Genomic DNA, 23,878 nt, shown 5'->3' on the forward strand with positions numbered 1-23,878 from the left:
TGATAAGGGCCAGTTCAAGGTCAGTTCAGTGGACATGCACACTAAGTTGGATTAGTGATCAGCCAATCAGAGACAAGGGTCTGCTGTGCTGAGGTAGCTGACAGCAGTCATTCACTTCACACGTGATCAGCATCAAGAGTGGTCTGTTTTGTTTTTGTATTTTATTCTATTCTGAGTTGTTTGCTATTGGAATTTGACTGTCTGCCAGGCTTCATTTATAGCCTATACTGGATATATGTTGATATAATTTTGAATTTCAAGGCGTGACACTAGCATTTGAATTCATCTGGTTTACATTATAACAATTTACGTTGTGTAGCATGATCTGCTTTACAACCCTTTTGTTCTGCTGGGCAATTGCCAACTTCAAAAAATTGTGTTTTGCTTCATGTATATCACCCCATTGTTCAGCGAACAATAGCTGATTTCTTGTATATCATGGATGAATCACAACAGCTTTCGTCTTCTTGTGGGTACCGCGGTCATAGAATGGCAAAAAAAAGAAAACACTGGGATGCTCAGGCACCAAGAAATTGGTCGGTGGGAAAACTTCTTTAAAAAATACATGAAATTAACATTATTGTGCTGGCTTCATTAAAGAAGACTCAACTTGCGTAGATCTATGAGGAAAATTTTAAGTTAATTCAAGCTGTTGGCCAAATACGAGCCGTTGGACCCCTGGATTCTGACTCCCCCAGAAGGGAGGGTTTGCAGTAGCTCGGGATGATGTCAGTACCCACAGACTTGCCCACTTACCTGGACGAGACTGGGCTCAGTATTTCTGCCAGCCTGCCAGCGGCAATCTACCAATGCAGCTAATCCCTTACATTCATCCAACTGCCCAGCATTGAGAACCAGTCAACATAGTGCGCAACCTGAGCAATAGGAATACCTTGTTCTACGTCCATGGTAGGTGGTGCTCCTAGCACCAGAGGGAATAATCAACCACAATAAGGTGGTGCTCTTAGCACCAGAGAAAATAATCAACCACGACAACAAATACACCAGGTTCATGTGAAGGATACCGTTATATTCGAGGCAGTATCATCTCTCCAAGTAGCAGTGATAAAAATGCAAGCCCAGTTAAGTATGACCAACCATAAGGGATATCCTTGTACAGAGACACAGTCTCATACCCTCACAACAGCTATGTCGGCGACGGAAACCAGGTCTGATAACGCCGTGGCTGTCGCCGATTTTCTGACCATGGCGTGACCTATCTCTACCCTTCTGGATATTTACCCCGTCAGCTTACAACTGTGAAAGGAGATTATTGCAGGTAAATACGTAAATTTATCTTTACTTCTAATGCCACATGGATTTGAAGAGCAAACATCCATTCAGTCAGATCAGTGGGGCATGAAGTTGGTGGGAAAGCTTCCGGGTCAAAATTCAAATTTTACACAAGTCTGTGATCATAGGCTTTCCAAGAACTTGTCTATTAGTGAGTTCATACTGGCATTTATGTGTGATGCCTTCCCTTCCAGAACTCAAGAATTGGATCTATATAAAAAAGAGATGATAAAAATGCATGCCCTAACAAAAGGAACCCCAGCATTTTATGAGTACCACAAAGAATTTGTGCGAAAAGCTACCATTTACTGCAGCTCCATGAATATAAAAGTAGATTGGAGTAGAATCAACCCCAAGCTCCAAATATATGTCTTATCTGCTTACAATGTTGTTCCATGTCAGCATTGTCAGAGTTTTGCTCATGATTCAGACTTCTGTCACCTTGCTCCGCAGACGGCAATTAGTCAACCAAAACAAGGCCCATCAGTGAATAGACCGATTACAGTAGATAGACAAGGTCGGAGAAGGATATTACACTTAGGGAAAGAAATATGTAATAATTTCAATGGAACAAATGGCTGTTTCCGAGCAAACTGTAGTAATGCACACGTGTGCTTGACTTGCAAAAAAACTCATTCACAGCTCAAGTGCGACCTGATGACTAAGCAGGTACTGCCACCTACAAGACCTCAATCACTAAATCAGCATATGGCGGTAACATTTCAGGCAACCACACCAATCAACATCACTAGATTGCAAGAAGAATTGCAACACCATGCTGATAAAGAATTTGTGGATTATCTTATAAATGGTCTCTGCTATGGTTTTCATAAGGGACTTTCTCATCAACCTACTTCTTCATTTGTGTGTAAAAATTTCATATCAGCAACATCACAACCCAATGTGGTTGACGTATTACTTGAGTACGAGCTCTCCAAGAATTACCTCATAGGCTCATTTGAAAGTCCACCATTTCCTTTATTCCAGATTAGCCCCCTGGGCGTAGTACAAAGCAAATATTCCGGCATGTACAGACTTATAGTAGATCTCTCGGCACATCACAGTTCACTTGAGCATGAAAGTATCAATGCCTTAATCAGCAAAGAGGATTTTTCTCTCTCCTACATAAAAACAGATGATGCTATTCACATTCTGGTGCAGTTAGGAATGGGTGCTAATATGTGTAAGACAGATACCGATGCATTCAAGCTAATTCCCATACTCACAACATTGTGGCCTCTGTATGGTGTCCAGTGGAGGAAACAATATTATTTCTACTCCAAGTTAGTGTTTGTTAGTAGAAGTACTGCTAAGATTTTTGATACACTACCCAGAGCAATTTTGTGGATAGCTCAACATAATTATGGTACATCACATTTTTTGCATTTACTGGATGATTTTTTGTCCATTGATGAGCCCGGTTTTTCAGCTGAAAGAACAATGCCATTAATCACATTGATTTTCAATAGGCTGTCTATTCCAATCGCTCCCCACAAGACTTTAGGACCATTATCAGTCATGGAATACTTGGTATAATTCTAGACTCAGACAAAATGGAATCTAAATTGCCACAAGATATGTTGAGCAGATTAGCTGCACTGCTTAAAACTTTCCAGCAAAGAAAATCTTGTACGAAGAGGGAATTGCAGAGTCTGTTGGGCCATTTACATTATGCATGTAGAGTGATCGCCCCTGGTCGGTCTTTCACATCCTATCTAATATCCTTGTCAACAACCACCACCAAATTGAATCATCATGTAAAAATAAATAGCGAATGTAGACTGAATCTAAAGATGTGGAGTGACTTTATGGCTCAATGGAATGGAGTTTCTTTTTTCTTGGATTCTAATATTACCGTTGCTACAGACTTTGAGCTCTTTACTGATGCAGCATCAACTCTCGGATTTTGGTGGTTTTTTCAAAGGCAGATGGTTGCAAGGATCATGGCCGGGTAATTTAGCTGTATTAGGCACAGACAAGTTGTCTATGGCCCTGCTGGAAATTTACCCGATTGTAGTTGCAGCCCATATATGGGGCCATATGTGGCAGAGAAAACAAATTTTGTTCCATTGTGACAATATCAGTACAGTCAAGACAATGAAGGGTCGATCTAAGTCTCAGGCGTTTAACTTAGATATCAGCACAATACTGTTGTGAAATTCTAGCTGTATATCTCCCAAGGAAAGATAACCTCAATGCAGATGCTCTCTCATTTTCAAATGGAAAAATTCTGGCATCTGGCTCCAACTGCAGAAAAAACTCCTCACCCATGCCCAGTCTTAGAGGAACTGATATTCTACTAAAAAAAAAACTGTGGACAGATTACTACAAGCAGCACATAGCCCATTTTTTGGTCATGTTGGGTCGCTGGGATCATGGGAGTCATCAACCTTCAGGAACAATTGATGAGGATGCCCTTGTTGCTTTTGTGGCATATTACTTCAAGAGTATTGGTATTCGATATGCATCTATCAAGCTGTATTTGTGTGGTGTGAAGTATTTCTGTGTCAAACATGGCATACATCACCCCCTTGATGCGTGCTGTCCAAGATTGCAAATGGTATTGTGGGGTGTCAAGAAACTGCAGAATAATGGACATAACTCAAGATTACCCATCACCTTCAATATAATGGCGCGCATGTGAACCTTGCTTTAAAAAGGTTTCTTTAGTCCCTGGATGGATGGTATGCTGCTTGCTGCATCTTCATTAGATTTCTTTGCCTTCTTACGTTGTGGCAAACTTACAGTGACGTCAACTATGGATATGGAGTACTTGCATATCAGTGAATTTGTTATTGCTGCAGATAATTCTAATGGGACTTTAATGTTGAGAGCGTCAAAGGCCGATCCATTCCAGTATGGTGTGCAGATCAGACTTCTTGCAGTGCATAACTGTATGTGCCCCTTACAGGCTATGCACGAGTACCTAGCGCTCCGCACCAGGGTGGGTTGTTTTAGACCTTCAGACCCGCTATTTACTACAGATGGTATTAATCCATTTTCTAGATCAGTGTTTTTGGAGAAGTTACGTTTGCTCCTGCACGTACTAGGCTATCCACAAGGCAAATTCAATGGGCACTCCTTTTGGATAGGGGCTGCCACTACAGCAGCAAATGCTGGGATCGAGGACCACCTTGTTAAAATGCAAGGCTGTTGGACTTCTGATTCTTATTTACATTATATCAGAACCTCGACTTATGCCATTCTGCAAGCACAGCAGGCCAGGTGTGGATCTACCCATTCATAGATGAAGTAACGCCAAAGGAGCAGTTTCAACTCTGCCTTTCTCTTGGATAAAGTGTATCTGATGGAAGTAAGTGTGTTCTAATATAGGCTAGTTTGTGTGTGTCAGTGTATTCTTTCAGAGGTGATCAGAGATGATCATTCAGATTCTTTACATGGAGTTATTTCTGAGAAGGGAGTAAGCAGATTCTGTGTATTGTACTAAGTGTTTCATTGTGCGTTTTCTTTTTTTCCTTCAGTTTTCTATGCAGTGTGATCATCAGATTCAGTTGCTCGGCGAGGTGTGTTTCGCACCGGTAGTGTGTTTAATATGTCCCGCGGAACAGGATCATCAGATTTATTGGCATCGGGTATCGTTTAAGCATTGTATTTACTAATGTTGTTTGGTGTATCTAGTTGGTTTCTAGTTCAATCAGTTTCCTGCGTGCACTGCAATCGGTTATAAGCATCTGACTTAATTATTGAACTACATGAACTGTATGCGTGTCTGCAAAGTAGATTTTCTGGCAGTTTGTGAAAACTTTATTTATACATCAGCCCCAAACTGGGAACAAGCCATGAATATTGCAGTGCTGAACATACATGTTTATAGTTGTCTTAGTTTCGTTATGTATGAATTTCTTACAGATTCTTGCATCGCAGACTTACTTACAACTCCACTCTAGATATAATGTGACTTTAGTCTTGGTATCACCATAACATTGTGTGCAGGCATGGACCCTGGAATACTCATACCTTGGCACTGGTTCTTGCAGTATTATCCATTTATGATGATTCACAGTCATATAATTCTTAGTATGGCAATGATTCATTTCATATACATAATTGCTTATACTGATGTGATTTTCATGCTTATTTTAACAGAACTGCAGGTACTTCTTGTCCACATCTGTCCATTCTTTGGGGCTCTTTGCTGCATACTACTGCAGTTCCATTCTTGGCATGCAGTGTTGTTTGGGCATTCTGTCCCCAATCCACTTGACTTTCAGACATAACAAGTTGTGGCGACTCTGCTTCAATACAGTGGCAATTCTACCTTAACAGTTATGTCAGTCAGTCATACTGCTGAGTCCGCCTCAAAACATCGGCAATTCTGCCTGGACATCAGTCATACTGGCAATTCTGCCTCAAAGATAGGGCATGTTGGCCATTTGGCCCTGACATTAGTCAGACTGGCGATTCCACTGCTTAGTTACTACATGCTTCTCTATCATCTTACCACAACTAACCTCATGCAGTGGAGGGTGAGACCAAAGGAATGCCAAAGATGTATACTTATGTACGGTTTTATAATGCTAAACAGTCACTGATTAAAGAGTTTGAGACTACCTCTCTATTAGTTCTTCTTATGCTCAATATCATACATACAGTTCACCTATCAGTCAGTCCAGCTAGAGGTACATATGGTCCACCTGTCCACCATTCCATACATTTTATATTGTGTAAAACAATAAATATGTGCTGCAATTCTGACCCAATATGAGATTTGTTTACATATTCCGTAGTCTACTGTTCCAAATCAAGTACTGCAAATATCTGGTTTCAAATACATTACAGTAAATATGGGAATTTCTGCATCTAGTAAACCTTCTTTCACATGAATATTGCAACACTGTAATGATTAGTTGTGAAAGTGACACTGTAGCTTACATAAACATGAAGATTGTCAACTGTTTTCTAACAGGTACTTCATCAAACATTGCAACATCATGTGCATTGGCCATTCTGTGTTGAAAAATGATAATGTCTCTGTAAAATGTTCTCTTTATTCAGAAGGGTCCTTTGTTCTGTAGTTTGTTAAGACAAGTATAATCCACTTTTAAACATTAATACTAGTTCAAGTTTGTTTGGGACTATTTTTTAAACACAACAACTGAAAGGTGAGCATCTGTCAGAATGAACAAAATTTTTCTTCTAACTAAATAATTTTCACTGAAACATAAAACTATGTGATAAAAAGAATCTCAAATGGGTAATAAATTTAACACAGAATTTATGAAATGATTTGAATAATTTCCAGCTCTTGCGAGCCGCTATATAATTTTAGTAGAACAATGCTGGGGTAAGAAAGACAGCACATATTTCACAACCTGTCTGAAGAACCAACAAACTGATGTTGGAAGATAATTTTATAAACAGAAACTAAAAATCTTAAACACAAAATATAAAGACCATACCTTTCTAATTTCTTCAACCTCCTCCCCAAAGTGCTCAAAGATGCTGGCATATTTCTCACCGATGCTAAGATGAGGAATATTCAGGTGCTCAAATCTGAATAAAGCAAAGTTTTATACACACAAAGAAAGAAATTTCACAAATCTGCCAAGTCCACATTTAATTTGTACCAACCATTTTCCAAAAGAAGCAACATGTTCCTAACAAATTTATGTTGTCCATGAAATGAGAGCAAAGTAGAACTGCATATGCAAAACATCTAACTTCCCAAAAATATGCTATTTCAACACTATCTTCATGTAATAACAATATACAATATTCCTATATAACTGAATATGCCATGTCTGATGTTACATAATGCTGTTTACTTTCGAATACAAGTACCAAATTTCAACTTGAAACATATACCTCGTCAGTATACCTTGTAATTATTGTTATCGTGCAGAAGGCATGACAAACATAAAATGTTGTGAAAATACTCAACTCCATCAGTCCATTGATGAGGTAAGGAACTCTCAAGATAGGTATATGTATGTCTAACTTCTGTACATACATTTTTCACACTTCATCATCATTGCTAGCCATGGTTCCAATAACCCTATCCACACCTTGGCATATCAAGCATTTATCTGCTTTGGGTCTGTGAATTTCATCAGATGTGGCAGCAAGCCACCACAACCAACCAAAATTCAGCTGTTCAAATTTGAACACAGCTCCTATGTAATCGAGACAAGGGGAGAACACAGGTTGAATGGACTGATAAATAAGCACTTTTCACTTGAATAGACCAGTAATGGGTTCCCTCTGATACAACAGTCTTACTTTTGATGTCAAACTTCAAAAGTATTTTTATTCAGTTAATTACCACTATCGTTTTCAGCCGATGTACAATACACCATGCTACTGTTTAGTTGGCATTACATACTAAGGAAGGCAACATATAAAATCCAATAGATGTTGCTAGGACAAAGCACCGATATAGCTGTTCAGTCCACCAAGGCATAGATAGGGTAATCGGAATCTTGGCTAGAGAAAATGACACTTCATATGTATAAGAATTATTAAATATATTCAATGTGAAATGTTATTCAAATATTAATCTGTCATTAAGTTTCTTAATAAAAGACCCAAGTTTCAGATCACTTGCTTGGCTGACTATGATCTAAAAACCAAGTGCATAATGCTGTCAAATTTAGTTCTGTTTATGAAGCTGTTCTGAGAAAACCATGATTAGAGATTCTTCTATCTTAAGTTAAAAGCAAAATATGTGGTATAGAACTGGAATCATTTTACCACATTTGTCAGGACTTAAAGATAGGATGTTGTCTTTCAAATTTAGTCAAACTATGTTGAGTGGTTTCTGTAAAAAAAAAGTCATCTGAAATCGTTTATGGTTTTAATGACAGTGACAATATTTAATGCCAGATCAACATTACTTATTTGAATTTGAAAAGCCTACATTCCAGAATGTTGCATTAAAATGCTTCATTTATTCAATATAGCATCATTTATATAAACTTAAAAGGCAAAATGCTTTCAGTTAGCTTAACATTTGGTAAAAATCTATCGATAGCAGATCAGCATATTAACCTGCAAAAACTCCAAAGGTTTCTATACAAAAATGCCCTCTGTAAAGTATTGTACAAATTGGTTAATTGGTTATTCAAGCGTAAAAATTGCAATCGCTAACAATCACTATGAATTATGCATAAAAGATGCTGGGCACATCATTATTTTAATCAGCCTTAGAGATTAAAAAGTCTGTAAACATACTTCTGTAAAAGTTGTAATGCTTGTAGAGTCAATGTGACCTTCTTGAAGCAGTTATCCATGAAGTTTTGAATCCCCGCCTGGAATGAAAATTACACACATATAGGTCTTAAAATATGAGACAGTAAGAAAAAAGCAAACCATTACATCATCTTCAAAGTAAACTGGAATGGTCCTTGTTCACACTCCAACCCCTTTACAGGTTTCACAAACAAAAATCAGCAGACTGAAATTTAAAAAACAAATGTGGCATGGTTCATTATATCAAATGTAATAATTGTGAGAAAGATAACATCAGGAACATGCAGAGTGTCAGAAACCAAGATCAAGGAACACATCAGTATAGAATCATCATTCATATATGAACATTGTAAAAATATGTCCCTAATCAAAACCAGGTGATTACATCAAAGGATAAAATATGGAAAAGGAAAGAGAAGGAGGTGATCAAAATAAGACATCGGAGGCCAACATCTACACCAGTCTCCTTGTATCACGATTTTCACCAAACTGTCAACAGCTATCAGTTGGACTGCAGTGAATAATTATGGCACTGAAAATCTGCACTACTTGTTGGATGACTTCCTTACAATGGATCACCCTCACCACATGGCTGATAGAACCATGGCCATTATGACAATGCTTTTTGCCATTTGGGAATTCCACTTGTTTCTCATAAAACTCTTGGTCCTACCACATGTTTGAAATATTTAGGAGTGACTCTGGATACCTTAACCATGCAGCAAAATTACCAGAGGAAAAAACAGACAGAATTAAAAACCTTCAACTCAATTTCTCAAAATAAAATCTGTAACTAAAGATGAACTCTTAAGTCTCCTGGGACACTTGAATTTTGCCTGTCATGTAAATGTCCCAGACAGGATATTCGTATCCTATTTATTGCAGGTATCAATGTCCATTAGCGAGCTACATCATCACCTACAAATTTCCAGAGAATGCAAGAAAACTTTACAAATGTGGAGTGGTTTTCTCAATCAGTGGAATGAGATTTCTCTATTTTATGATCGATGTTTTCTCTGATTCTGCAGATATAGAACTTTACACTGATGCTTCGGGGTCTGTTGGTTTTGGAGGTTATTTTAGAGGTTGCTCATTTGCAAATTTGTGGCCAGAGCAGCTACATCTTTTAGTGGTCCATAAACAGTCAATAGCTTTCTGTGAATTGTATTCCACAGGGGTGGCAACAGTGTAGTGGGGTCAGGAATGGCAGCAAAAGAAAATACTCTTCCACTGTGGGTGGCACTCTACAGTTTCATATTTTGCATAGTGTTAAAATAAAAATTAACTGGCTGTCCTCACTGGTTATACAGTCCTACCTGTTTATGTAGACATAAGTGTTGGGTGGGTCTGAAAAAAAGATACAAGTTAAATTCATCAGTAAGGGGTGACCTGTCAAAAGTGAGTAGCATTTACACTCTGAGAAAACAACGGAAATTTTGAGTACATGAAGACAAAACCAGTGTGAAATACACTTGTATATTGACAAATTACATTTTGGTTACCTTTGTGTAATAAAATCCACAATAAAATATTGCACTGGTCAACTCCTGATATGAAAAACATTCACTACGATATTCAATGTCGATATTCAATGTTGGCATTAGCACATGGTTGCATAGTTATTTACATGCTTCAAGTACATGTACTTAAATTGACCTAGATTTTGGTCAGTCTGTTCCCATCTTATTGAGGCTACCAAGGGGATGGGGCTATTCACAGGGAATTGAAAACCTGTCAACAAGTACATGTATTTAGTTACAGAAGTCATTGTGAAAAGTACATAAAAGTGAGCAAGAGATATGCAGCTGATATGATTAATGAAGGCATAATATTGTATACATTGACACATGCTAAATAAAGTTAAAAAAGAAATTGTCACAGCACAATAAACTTGTTTTAATCACCGATCACTTTGGAAAATGCAAGAATCGATCAGATTTCATTGTTTTTATTTAAGCTGCCACAAGAGGTAAACCTTATAGGACCAAACAAAAGCCTGTTTTTTTTATCCGACCACAACATTAAAGCCTGGTGGCAAGATCAACTAATTGTTGAATAAAGTACAGGTTGGAACTGGCCACTTGCAATCATAAATGATTAGGCACGTTAAAATAAAGCCTGTTGGCAAGATCAACTAATTGTTTAACAAAGTAAGGGTCAGAACTGGCAACTTGTTGACATTAATTATTAGAAAACAAAGGATTTGTTCAAGCTGGTACCAAGGGCTTCTGTCGACATGTACATTTATTTTTTATCTCAATGTCAACAGAAGCATGACAATTTTGGTAGTAATAGTAGACCAAAGGACTGAGACTTTGCTTTTTTTGTTGAAATAGGCGGCTTGTCAACATAAGTGCTGTCGATATAAGTGAGTAGGACTGTACTGGCTATTTAAAAAAGACCTGGTATGTCTTAGGTAAAGTTCAAAGAACCTTTCATTCCCTTTATTTTGGCGTATGACTTGACTGGTGTAATATGGGTTATAGAGTATACAGCTTGGCCTTGCTACAGATGTGTACCCTTCAAAAAAGTGCTAGCTCCACTTATTCATTTTTGCTTCCTGAACTTTAGAGGTAAATTGTATTAAAAAAAAGAGCCGGTAACTTTTTTACATTATATGTCTGTAATTCATTCATTGCACTTTCAGAAGCTGGTATTGTCTAGTCTGGCAAAATTCATTTTCCCTATTTTAACAGCTGCAAAGGATAGTGTACTTTAGACCAATTCAGACTGATTTTTGGAGCAGAAGGGAGCTGTCATTTTAGTTAGCAGTGTCCTTAGAACATGTACAATATCCAAAGAAATATCATCCACATTACATTAAAGTAGCATAGAGGTATGCCAACATTCTCGCCACTGTGCATCTTTCATTAGCAAACAACTTCACCTTACATATGTCCCTCTCTCAAAAGTACATAATAACCGGTAAGGGCCCCCATGACAATGAGACTACAGTTGCAATAATAATAAAAAAAGGAGATCTAAGAGTCCTGACATTATGAAACTAATGTGCCACCTGACTTTGACAGCTGCTACTAATGGCTTTGTCATATATGCATAACATATACCAGGGAAGAAAATTGCTATAACTGATGTATTGTCTCGTTTACTGATTTCACAATTCCAGCAGCTGGCGCCCACAGCAGAACAACAACCATGCAAGTGCCCTCATCCAGGAAGACAACTGTTCACCTAGAGCCTACTGTAAATTTTTTGTGGGACTCATCTTTGACCACAGGTGCAAGATGAGCTTATTCAACAGGTTTCCAAAACTTCAGGTCTTTCTTGCTAATGGTAGGATTGTGGATTCGAGGATCTAGTTTGCCCCTGTTGTGAATGAGGACACCTTGAGTTACTTTGTTGCACATTGTAAGTAGATGCCGTACCTGACATATCAAACTATGAAACTTCATCTAGCAGGTATTCGGCATTCATACTTGCATCTTGGTGTCCACAAACCATTAACTAATATTAGCTCTTTACTTAGACTACAGAATATATAGAAAGGTGTCAGAAAGGTGCAATGTGACTACATACAGAAACGACTTCGTATTACACATGATATATTGTGTGACATATGGCAGTGCTTGGAACACTATGGACTGAGTGAGTACACTAAACTCTTACTACAAACTGCCTGTGCACTAGTCTTGCTTTTTATGATTTTTTGCAGTGTGAAGAATTTACTATTCATAGAACCCATTTTTTCTGCAACAAACATTCTGTGTCTGTTGGACATAATATTCCATACAGATAAGCACCTATTCATCTTGCATCTTATGACATCTAACACTAATGTTTTTCATCAGGGGGTGGATATCAGTATTTATGCTATGAACTGTGATGTCCTTATATGCCCTTCCCGTGTGTTATGAAGAAATTCCATTGTATTTGGATATTAGCTGGAGCTCGCCATTGTGATCCTCTGTTTCTCATGGACAATGGTCGTGCTTCAAGTAGAACTTTCTTTATCACTACCATTAAGGTTGTTTTGTCCAGGTTAGGTTATATAATGGGCACTCCTTCTATGTGGGGGTGGCTACCAGTGTAGCTAAGGCTGGAATTCCAGACCATCTTATCCCAACCTTAGGTCCATGGTCCTCTAGTACATACTGTAGATATATTCAGGTGCACCCAGACAATTAACTTTGCACAGAGACAGATAACACAGCATGTGCTTCACTAGTTGCTTCACACTTGTGTCAATCAATGCACTATTCGTTTCTTTACTGTATCATCATTTAGTGGACATGTGAATTCCTAACTGGCTATCTAACATGCGTACTTTTAAAATTTCTACGTTTATGCACATCAGATTTATCAAACAGTTCCAAACTCATGCATTTTCAATCATTATTATCTGTATATATATCCTTACATTTACCTTAAATTGGGGGCCATCATTACAGACACACTGTTCCACAGTCACAGCACTCCCTTCACTTCGTTTGGGCCATTACCTAGTTTCATGCATTCACAACTTTTCTTTTGAACCCCAATTTATGTCAGTACTTAAATGTACTAATTATTATGCCCATATATACTTATACCTGCATCTTACAATGAATGAATGGAGTATCAGCTGATGTCTGTTATCATGGCATCCTCAGGATCAGACTTGTCGAATTTCAGTTATCAGTGTCCCTATATATCTTGCAGCACCACATACAGGTGTCAGACACACTTTATTACCCAACAAACTCCCTAAAGTCTCTCTTCCTGAGGCATTTCTATAAAACAAAACAATCAGAGCTGGGCTGGGGCAGTGTGCTGCGACAGGATTTGTCCCTGTTATGCCAAAGATTATTTTGTATATACAATTAAGTGTATCGTTTGTTATTTAAACTGTAATTTAATTGATTAAATATGGTTTCAGTAACACACTGCATCCTTCTCTAGCCCCTTGTTGGGCTCCTCTTTGTTTACTACGGTTGCTCTGCCAGAAATGAAGTCATTGCAGCCAGTATATGTTAATAAGCTAGTAACTAAATTTAGATATGTTATCATGCTGAACCAATCAGATGATCGAGCTGGAGCACGTGATCAAACATTGTCAGTTGTTTGAGGCATTAATTCAGCAACTGGGATGCCTGTAGAGGAGTTGTTCCTCAGAAACAAAAATGTTTACCAATGGACAGCTAGTCATATTGACAGCCATAAACCCTTGTGTTACAAACTTACATGGGGTGGGGGAGCACTACAAAACTTATTCCATTCAATACATAATGTGTCAGATGGAAATAACAGAATGGTGGATGGAGAGATCGATGGAAACACACAAGTAGTCCTATATTCCTCACCGCTGTAAAGATGGATATTTAAAAACTCTTATTACACTGTGGATGAGTAGCTAGAATATCACCAACACCAACTGGTCCCCAACCAACAATCAAATTCTTTGAAGGATTCTTGAAATACTCAGACAACCTGAGAATCTTCTTACAATTCTATCACCAGGATAATTCTGTAACAAACCTCCAGTTCTGTGAGCTGCCTCCTGAAGTCCTCAAAATCTATTTCAAAATCCAGTTTACGCTGATCAAGAACATCATATGGCTTCTTCTTGATGCTGGCAAAGATCTGCTGGAACCTAGCAGAGAAGTTCTCCAGACCCTCAATCTTGGACTCTGCAACAACTGAGAACTCTTCTATATAGTTCAGAAGTGTAATGATCTGTTGAGGTAAAAAAAGAATAAACCTGATGCCAGGGATGATGACCCTTGGAGCTAGATTACTTATGAAAGAATCTGAACATAAAATAATTCAGGCTAATTGAAGATAAATAGTATATCAGGTATGGGATGAGGCAATAGAGTACCCTGGGCAAAACAGCAATTGGGACTCTCCCAACATACAATCCTAAAACTTTAGAAAAAGCTCGCAAGAAATTGATGACAAGATATTATCAAATATAAAGATTATCATTTGAAGAAAAATCAAGGCTTTTGTTTCATTTTAGCTCCAATCTGATTTTTGTGCTCCTTTTTTACTCCAATCAAAACGTATCATGACCTAAAATAAATGGAGTTTCATGAAGCTCTCAAGCTCAATGAGAACATGTTACATGCACATACATACATACATATATATATATATATATATATATATATATATATATATATATATATATATATATGTATATGTAAGCATGCACAGGGTTTAACAGCAGTTCAGTACAATCCTTACTATATAGTGCTAAATAAGGACATACGACTGCACAAATACTGATTACATTGATTGGCTTCCCCCTTGAGTCAATTTGATATAAATGAAAGAAAATGTGTAATATTAACATTAACATTAACATAGCTAAGGCTGGTCAAAAAAAGGTATAACCTCTAGATCAACTGCCATAATTAAGTGATAACTTAATATTCGAAACAGAGCAATGAGATACTTTCATTCATTTTATAGTTACTAAAAGCATTTTAACAACTACATTGAACAATGGCAGAAATGCAGTTTTTGATATTTGGTGGGCTATGACTATGAAATTACATGCAGTCTGAATGGATATGATGCAGTTCCATTGTTGAAACTAACAACACAACCACTTCCGCAGAAGGCATAATGAAGATAAACAACTGCAAGTGTTATCTTCATTCTTTAACAGGTATTACACAAACATTTGTTGAAACTTACCATACAATGTCTTTTAAAAAAGAAAGGCCTTCATATTAAAAGTGCTACCCTTAAAAATCCAAGATCCCCTCCACACCTTTATGTAAAATGTTCAAGGGGAAATTCCATATCTGAACAAAACCTCAAAGAAGTTACTGCAAAGCTAGAGTTATAGAGAGCAATTTACTGACACATTCCTCCACATCCCACACTAACCTATCAATATCAGCCTGTAGTCAAGAAAAATTACATGACTCTACTGAATCAACGAAAATAGCATAATGTCTAGTCAACCTTTATCGCTCAGACCTGCCAACCCTAAAATAATCATCCCAGTCAATATTTTCCCACAAGTCTAAGCAATTTTCTGCAAGTTGTGTGATGTGTGTGTGTGATTTGGATTTTTTAACATAGCTTTAACAATTTTTCAGTCATATTGCTATGATGTCTGCAGTGTGGCAGTTTCTAGTGATGTCTAGCACTGGGGCATCATGCCGCAGACATGTCGCATGATGTCCCACCCAGTTACATTATCCTGACACCAGGCCGACCAGTCCTAACACTAACCTCTTAAAGCTGAGCACCACCTTCTTACAGAGAATAATTTAGCTATGTATTACTTATTTACATTGAATAAAATAACAAAGTCAATTTCGGAAAACCAGAAATGAACTCAATTTTGGACAAGGTCAAGTCCAACATACAATGTTACATTACAGCATATAATGAAATAAAATAAACAAACAAAGCAAAGAAAATGTACACAACACTTCAGAACAATTAAGAATGATACAGGTTTATTGATTGTTCTATATACATTTTCCCCAATGTCAATCCAAAAGACTTTTAAAAATTCAGCTGTGAAACCATCTGGTCTGGCCTTTTGCTATTTTTTCATACTTTTCAAACATACACTTCTCTTTTGGTAACTTTGTCCCCTGATATTTAAGATTCTGCTAAGGTCTTCTAAGTCTGTCTCTTCTACCTCCATTTTCCTCTATATGCTGATTATCATAATACTCTTATAATTCCTATATAATATCAAATTGACTAGTAATAATTTCATTTTCACCTTTAATTAATTTTATAACTCTTTGTTCACATAGTATCTATTTTCTAGCTGGTAAAGGTATCTTCTTGGTTTCTGGCCCTCTTCTATAAATCTGACTCTTCTTCAAAGCTTTTCTTTTCTCATCCTTTCAAACTCTTTTTTTGTCCCTAAGGCATCGTTCTTAAGGGACTGTATTTTCTGCACAAGATTTTTTTCCTGTTTTAATTTACATTTTGTTTGATATGAAGCATATAAATGGTTTTTCCCCATGGTTTTCAATCGACACTGCACCTAGAAAGAATTTATCTGATATAGTAAATATTAGATCTGAATTCAATACAATGTTCAAATTTCCACCATAATTAGTTGCAGCATACTGTAATTTTATTATCTTCAAAAAATGTTTTATTTTATCAATAGAAATGTTATAAACTACTAAAATATTATTATATTTCCACAACCCTTTACCTCATAGGATATTATCTGAAATAAAATCAAATACTATCATGGAGTGGTCATACCTATAACTTGGTTCAAATCTCACTTTTCCTACATTTGGCATAAAAGATTCAGATAGATAAGAGAAATTAAATCTAGCTTGTTTAAAAGGGCTTTTTTCTCTATGTATATCTCTTTAATCTTGTGTTTAATGCTCTAAATAGATAAACAAGACCAAAAGATTCTTTTACACTTAATAATGCAACCCAAGCATTATGGTTAGTCCTATTCTATAATTATATCAATCTGATTCTAGAACTTGAATCTAGTTAACGTCCTCAAATAAAATAATACAACTCATTTTCATTGACAAGGTCCAAAATATCCATAAAATAATACATAATGAACTTAAATGGGAATGAATAATTATTACCTCATATATATATATATATATATATATATATATATATATATATATATATATATATATATATATATGTATCATTTAACATAAGACACAATTAAATGCCCAGGATGTTGTCATTTCAAACTCCAAATTTCATCTAATGGTAAACATGCTTGCTTCAAGAACCTTTGAAGTTCATAAATAAGGTTAGGCCTTTCACTCAACTCAGTGTAAATATCTATATAAAAAAAATGGTCATAAAAGTCAGGTAAGCCAAAACTCTACCCTCAATCACAGACAAAGGTAAAGCACACAATGTAAATTAAATATGCAAAGTATGAAAACACACACACACAATTTATCTTAATCCTTTTATTTTCTACCCATGCAGACAGCAGTTTCAAATCACTCAGATACACACAAGCCACTTGTTGTATACTGCGTATGTTCCATGCACAGTTGTACTGTTGTTGAATACTGAACGTCACAGAGCCATTTAAGGTGATGGGGAAATAGGATTTGCTATTACATTTAAACATACCACTCTCTGTTCTGCTCTGCTGTAATGCATTCATTGCCTCTTTAATGCAGAGATTACATGTTAGGCTGTCTATGTTGATTCATAACGAATTAATCAAAACTCCATATCTCAATGCCTTGAAACTTGAACCATGTAACAATAAAAAAAAATTAAAGTATAACTTTCATGGTTTAACATTTTTAGGAATGATATAAAAATGTATTTGTCTGCAGCCAGCACATTAGTAGAACAAATTCATTAACTGAACAAATAACCAATAAAAATGCTTTTGCATCATATAGTGTAAGAAACTGACTATCAGGTTTGTCTGCATTATCAATGTGATACTGATTAAAATATTTAGTAAACTTGGACTCATCTGCCTATTAATTTTTTAAACTTTTCACTTATGACCTAATGAATGCAATCAACATTTTGGCTTCAAAAATGCATATTTTTAAAATAAAGAAAGACTTCTAATTTTTGACTCCCAAAATGTATGAGACATAACACCATGTAAAAAACCACAGGCTGCATCACTAGAGCTGAGTATAACTACTGAAATTCAAATACATTTTCATGTAACTAAATTTGGGAGCCAGAGTGTCTCAGTGGTAAATATGCTAGACTCCCAGTTGAAAGAGTACAGCTTTGAATCCTACCATCAGACCAATCTGGATCAGCTACTGTGTGTGCCTTTGGACAAAGGCACATTACAATAACTGCCTCTGCTATAGATAGCCTCTTTGTGTTGCTGTGCTTTAAAATATAAAGTCAGCCAACATGTAAATTAACAGAATAACAGCACATTCTGATATGAAGATAGTTTCTTTTGAAAGATTGTTTTAAATTTGGACAGAAAGCCTTTAAAAATGATATGCCTTTGCATGAAGAGAAGGACTGACATTTTTCTCCTGGTTGAAAACAAAGAGATTTTGTCACCATCACCAGATTTTTACCCTGATTTGGGAACTTGTTCTCATATAATTCATACAGATATACAAGATGGTTGCTATCACTTAACAGGCTTGAAGCAGCTGTTCTGTTTTTGTGCCATTTTACATGATATATGTGCTTGTTGCCTGTCTTTGTCCACATTATTGTGTTCATCATGCATTGGCTGTTCAGTTTGTATGTGTTTCTTCATCTCCTTGTTTTGAAAACAAGAACAATGAGACTCAGCTGTCTTGCTCCGCTGCTACAACTTCCTTTGTTGTTGCACAAACCGTCATCACGTGATACTCGCCAGTCAACCCGTTTATGCTATGATGGACCCTCATTAATTGCTTTAAATGACCACTCCTCAGCTCACACTACATTGTGCTCTAAACTAAACGAACTGGGACTAAATTCATCATTGCTTAAATGTAAACGGAAGCAAAAAAAGAAACGTTTCAAAGCTGGCCACTGTAGAACATGATGAAGAATTCCAGTTATCTCCCTTATCTTTTGCTGGTTCAACAACTGAAATATTTGACCGTTAATTTAGATAAGCTAATTCAAATCCATATTAAATCTTCAAAATTTCTGTCAACTATCCAAGAGATACCTCTGTGTATTGCATTATTCAATGTCCAATCAGTAGGACCACAGGAAAAGCGTACAGAAATAGTTAATTTTATCAACAACCAGAATATTGACGTCCTTTTTCCTTACAGAAACATAGCTAAAAACATCAGGTGATGAGCCCAAGTGCACAGATCTAACATCCACCAGTTACTCCAACAAGTCGTTCCCCTGCCACTCCCGTGATGGAGGAATTCTTGTCATCACAAAGAACTCCATGATCAAACATTTTAACCACACCACAACTTTCAATTTCTACCAAACATCGTTTGAACTAGTCCAAACCACACACCTATACAGCCCTCCTCCTAGCAGAAAAAATAAGCTGACTGAATCTCTCTTTTTGGAACAGTTTCCGAATCTCCTGGCCTATGGAAATTCGATAGGTGGCAACCTGATTATTCTTGGAGATTTCAACTTTCACACTGACTGTCCCAGAAACCCAAATACATCAAAACTCTTAGATTACATTAATGTTTTCAACCTCAAACAGCTAACCACCCCACCCATAAACATGGTCACATTTTAGACAGGATTCTTCATAGACCTGATGATGTTCTTCTACATTCCTGCCTGGTATCCCATGAACTTGCATCAGATCACCTCTGCATTATATGCCATCTTGACGTATCAGTCCCTAACCCTCCACCTTTATTTGCTGCTATGAGAAACCTCTGTATGATAAATAGAACCAAACTAATGCATGACATCCAAGCAAACCAACAACTTGCCTACCTCCTACAGCAGAACAACTTGATAACTGCCTGCGTTCATTGCTCTACAAACATGTTCCAGCCACCAAGTGCAGATTATCAATTCAAAAGTTTTCTCCATGGTATGGCAGTGTTAAGGACCAGCTTAACACTGCTAAGAGACCACCGTAAAGCTGAGAGGCTTTGGCTTTCCACCAGACTCATTATTCATAAGCAAATCTATGAAGCCGCTAAGAAGAACATCACAAACATAGTCCATGCAGCAAGATCAGCCCACTACAGTACTAAGATCATGGAAAGTTTCAGCTGCAAAGAGCTCTTCAAGATTAGTAACAAGCTAATGTCAAGGAACAAATGTACACCACTTCCAACTACCTTCTCTCTAGTCGACCTTCCATACCTCTTTGCAAATTTCTTTCATGACAAAGTACAAACCGCACTGTCGTCACCATACAGCTGGGATACAGAATTTCAGCGACAACCATTAGCAGCATTTGAACCTGTCCCTATGGATTTAGTATGTATAATTGTAATGAAGAGTGCATCAAAGTCATATGAACTTGATCTAATTCCAACATCACTGCTGACTGAGTGCTTAGATCAAGTATTGCCTTCACTAACTGATGTTATTAATACCTCTCTCTCATCGGGGGAATTCCCATCATTTTTCAAAACTGCCAGTATAAAGCCTCTGCTGAACAAACCAACACTAGACCATAACGACTTAAAGAAATACCGCCCAGTTTCTAATCGCCCATTCACATAAAAAAAATCTTGGAAAAGGTTGTTCTATCCCAACTTGTATCTCATCTGAATTCAAACAGTCTCTTTAGCAATGTACAATCTGCATATCGCCTTTGCCACAGTACTGAAACTACTCTTCTAAAAGTAGTTAATGACATTCTCTCTGCTTTGGATAGTGAAAACATTACAGTCTTCACCCTCCTTGATTTGTCTGCAGCATTTGACACAATAGACCATGATATATTACTTCACCGTCTCTAGCATGTATTTGGCATTCACGATACAGCCTTACTGTAGTTCAAGTCATACTTGGTCAACAGGACACAAATTGCGTCCGCAAATAGAATACACTCCAGCCCAGTTAATCTATGTTGTGATGTTCCTGTTCATTCTATACATTCAGCCACTATCAAGTGTCATAGATCATCATCCTGTGTCTTACCAATTGTATGCTGATGACAATTAAATATACAAATCTAGCTACCCAACTGAAGTTGACGCTATCATTCAAGGTGTAGAGAGGTGCATTTCTGATGTGAAATCATGGATGACACGTAACAAGCTACAGATGAATGATGATAAAACTGAGGCTTTTTTGCTGTTGTTGTGGGGTTTAACGTCATTTTTCATTACATGATAGGCTATGCATGGCAGCCAGTATTAAAGGTGGAGGAAGAACCCGGAAAAACCCCTGGAAGAACCACCAACCCACGAGAAGCTACTGGCAAGCTTTCTCACATACCCACATTGGCCAAATCTGAGACTCGAACCCACACAGGCAGAGGTGAGATGGCAGTGATCCATAATGGGAAGCGCTTTAGACCACCCAGCCACTCAGGACCCCTAAAAATGAGACCATTCTGATCACAACACAAAGACTTTCTCAGTCACATCCTTTACCTCAAACAATAAATATCAGTAACACCAACATTAAATTCACAGAGTCAGTACGAAACCTAGGTGTCACACTTGACAGTACTCTCACGCTGCACCAACATGTCATGAACATATGCAAGGATGCTTATCTTGAGCTGAAACGCATCAGCTCCATTCACAAATATCTTTCAGTTGATGCCTCTAAAACATTGTGTGTTCATTAGTACTTTCATGACTGGACTACTGTAACTCAATTCTGTCTGGTTCATCTCAATATCTAGTTCAGAAACTTCAAAAAGTTCAAAACAAAGCTACTTGGATCATACTTAGAGTACCGCAATCAGAGCACACCTCCCTGCTGCTCTGTACCCTACACTGGCTGTCCATTCGATCCAGAATCAAACACAAAATTTGTTCTCTGTGCTACATTTCAATGATGGACTCCAGTCTAACATACCAATCCGACCTCACCCATGTGTATACACCAGCAAGTAACTTACGCTCCTCTTCTGACAATCGTATACTCATCATTGCCACTATGAAAACGAAGTCATATGGACAACATTCTTTTGCATAGCAGGGCCCAGCTGCATGGAATGAATTGCCCACTGAACTTAGACACAGACAGTGATCCCATTCAAGAATGCTCTTAAAACTCACTTATTTCAACTGCAAGAACAAACTTAAGGGCTTAATAATGTTCCCTACCTTAAAACAGCATGTTTTTAGGTTTTCTAATTTCATGGTGTTTGTTTTCTGTAATATCATCATATATGTTTTTTTTATGTTATAGGTGTTGTGTAATGTTGTAAAGTGCTTAGAGCTTCTAAAGATTAGGCGCTATACAAAGTCCTCATTATTATTATTATTATTATCATTATTATTACATGTTTATTTATTATTCCAATTGGCCAGATCAAAAATATCTGATTGCAATCCCAGGGACACTGATGCTAACAGTGACAGATCAGATGTTTTCTAGAAGGAATGCAACTACATATACTCAAGTAAACAAACGCTTTCCAGGCCAGACGTGCTGATGGTAAAGTGAACTTGCCTGTCAAGTTTTTTAACTGCTCAGCCATAACAAAAAGTACATTTCCATCAATGACAGCATAAAAGTTGAAAATTAGAGACTCTCCCACATTTGTAAATGTGGATTCCAAAAAGATATAATTAATCAGGGAAACAGCAATTCTATTAAGTATTGTATACTATTCCAACTGCTCCCTTTTTCTAAGGCCACCTCTTCAACACTGAAAAGTTGACCTTTAAAAAGTGCCTAATGAGACAAAAATTATAAAACTTACACTACTGTAGTATAAGATGAGGGTACCTCTCATTCGAGGGCAGCCTCTATTGGAAAGAGCCTTCTAATATCAGGACCACTGTATTATAATTTGGTAAATATCAAAATACCTTTTCCAGTCGCCTGCAGAAAGTCTCAAACTTGCCAAAGATGTACATCTCAGAGAAGTCAAAAGGCCTTTCCCCTGGAGTGCTCTCAATCTTCTCCTTTGTTTTATGGAAGATTTCATGGTAGTTTTTGTACAGGTTGACACAGTTGCGCAACTTCTCAATTAGAGGCTGGCGAGGCAGATCCCACACTCTCATGACCCCATCTTCAGTTATGTAGTTCTTGCAAGCTGTCACCATCTGATTTGTCACCTTCAAAACAGTTCTTAAAAGTGACTCAATGAAAAACCAAAATGATATGAAAAGAAATAGATACAGTATCTGTTTCACTAAACATCACTAGTGATTCAAGAGTAAATGACAATGAAAAAGTTCATTATTCATTGCCAACACAGCAATATGAACATGAATCCAAAACTGATGTAGGGAGCAATCAATGCACTGGAATAATTTCTGCTTTGTACCTGATAACAATATTCAACACAAAGTCATAAGTAGATCAGAGCATATCAATGATATTATTTTTTACTGCTGTTATAACAAATGGCTAAAAACCAATGTATGTAATCTTCCCTATTTTAAGCTAGAAGTAAACACTTGAGAAGCATAAAAATACAAACTGGAATTAATGTGTTGTTCTTTTTATATTTTTCAAGAGATTACAAATGTTTAAGTATAAGCTGAAGAGACTTATTATTTCAACAAGTGAATGGCACATTATATGCCTGCCCATTGATGGTATTACCAAGACTCTATGAAGGCACTACCAGATATTAGCTGAATCCAGACATTATTGTCAAACAGGTCTCTGTGACCTGGACCTTTGGCCATGGCATGCCTTTGGTCAAGGTATGCCATCTAAAGTTATTGTGCAAACTTTGTTATTTTCTTACTAGACTGACCATGACACTGGCATTTAGGCCCCCAGAATCAAAAGTTTCTTTATTATGCTAAATGCAAAATATCCATAAAGTTATTTTACAAAACCCAGTCTTTTTAGACCAACAATGACCTTAACCTTTAAA

At 37.0% G+C, this 23,878-nt stretch overlaps 1 protein-coding gene across 1 annotated transcript in view; it reads right to left on the bottom strand.

Annotated features, from left to right (window-relative positions):
• The window catches only part of LOC149776300 (dynein axonemal heavy chain 8-like), a 565,538-nt gene that overhangs the window by 462,540 nt on the left and 79,120 nt on the right, over nt 1–23,878 (bottom strand). Inside the window, exons 11-14 of the mRNA XM_089942774.1 lie at nt 22,857–23,105; nt 13,978–14,175; nt 8,485–8,561; nt 6,714–6,807 (exon numbers count right to left, since the gene is read on the bottom strand). Coding sequence (XP_089798900.1) covers nt 6,714–6,807; nt 8,485–8,561; nt 13,978–14,175; nt 22,857–23,105 — 618 coding nt within the window. The remainder of the gene's footprint in view (nt 1–6,713; nt 6,808–8,484; nt 8,562–13,977; nt 14,176–22,856; nt 23,106–23,878) is intronic.

Source organism: Sinohyriopsis cumingii, chromosome 18, assembly GCF_028554795.1.
Source record: "Sinohyriopsis cumingii isolate HCF-2022 chromosome 18, ASM2855479v2, whole genome shotgun sequence".
Taxonomy (NCBI): Eukaryota; Metazoa; Mollusca; class Bivalvia; order Unionida; family Unionidae; genus Sinohyriopsis; species Sinohyriopsis cumingii.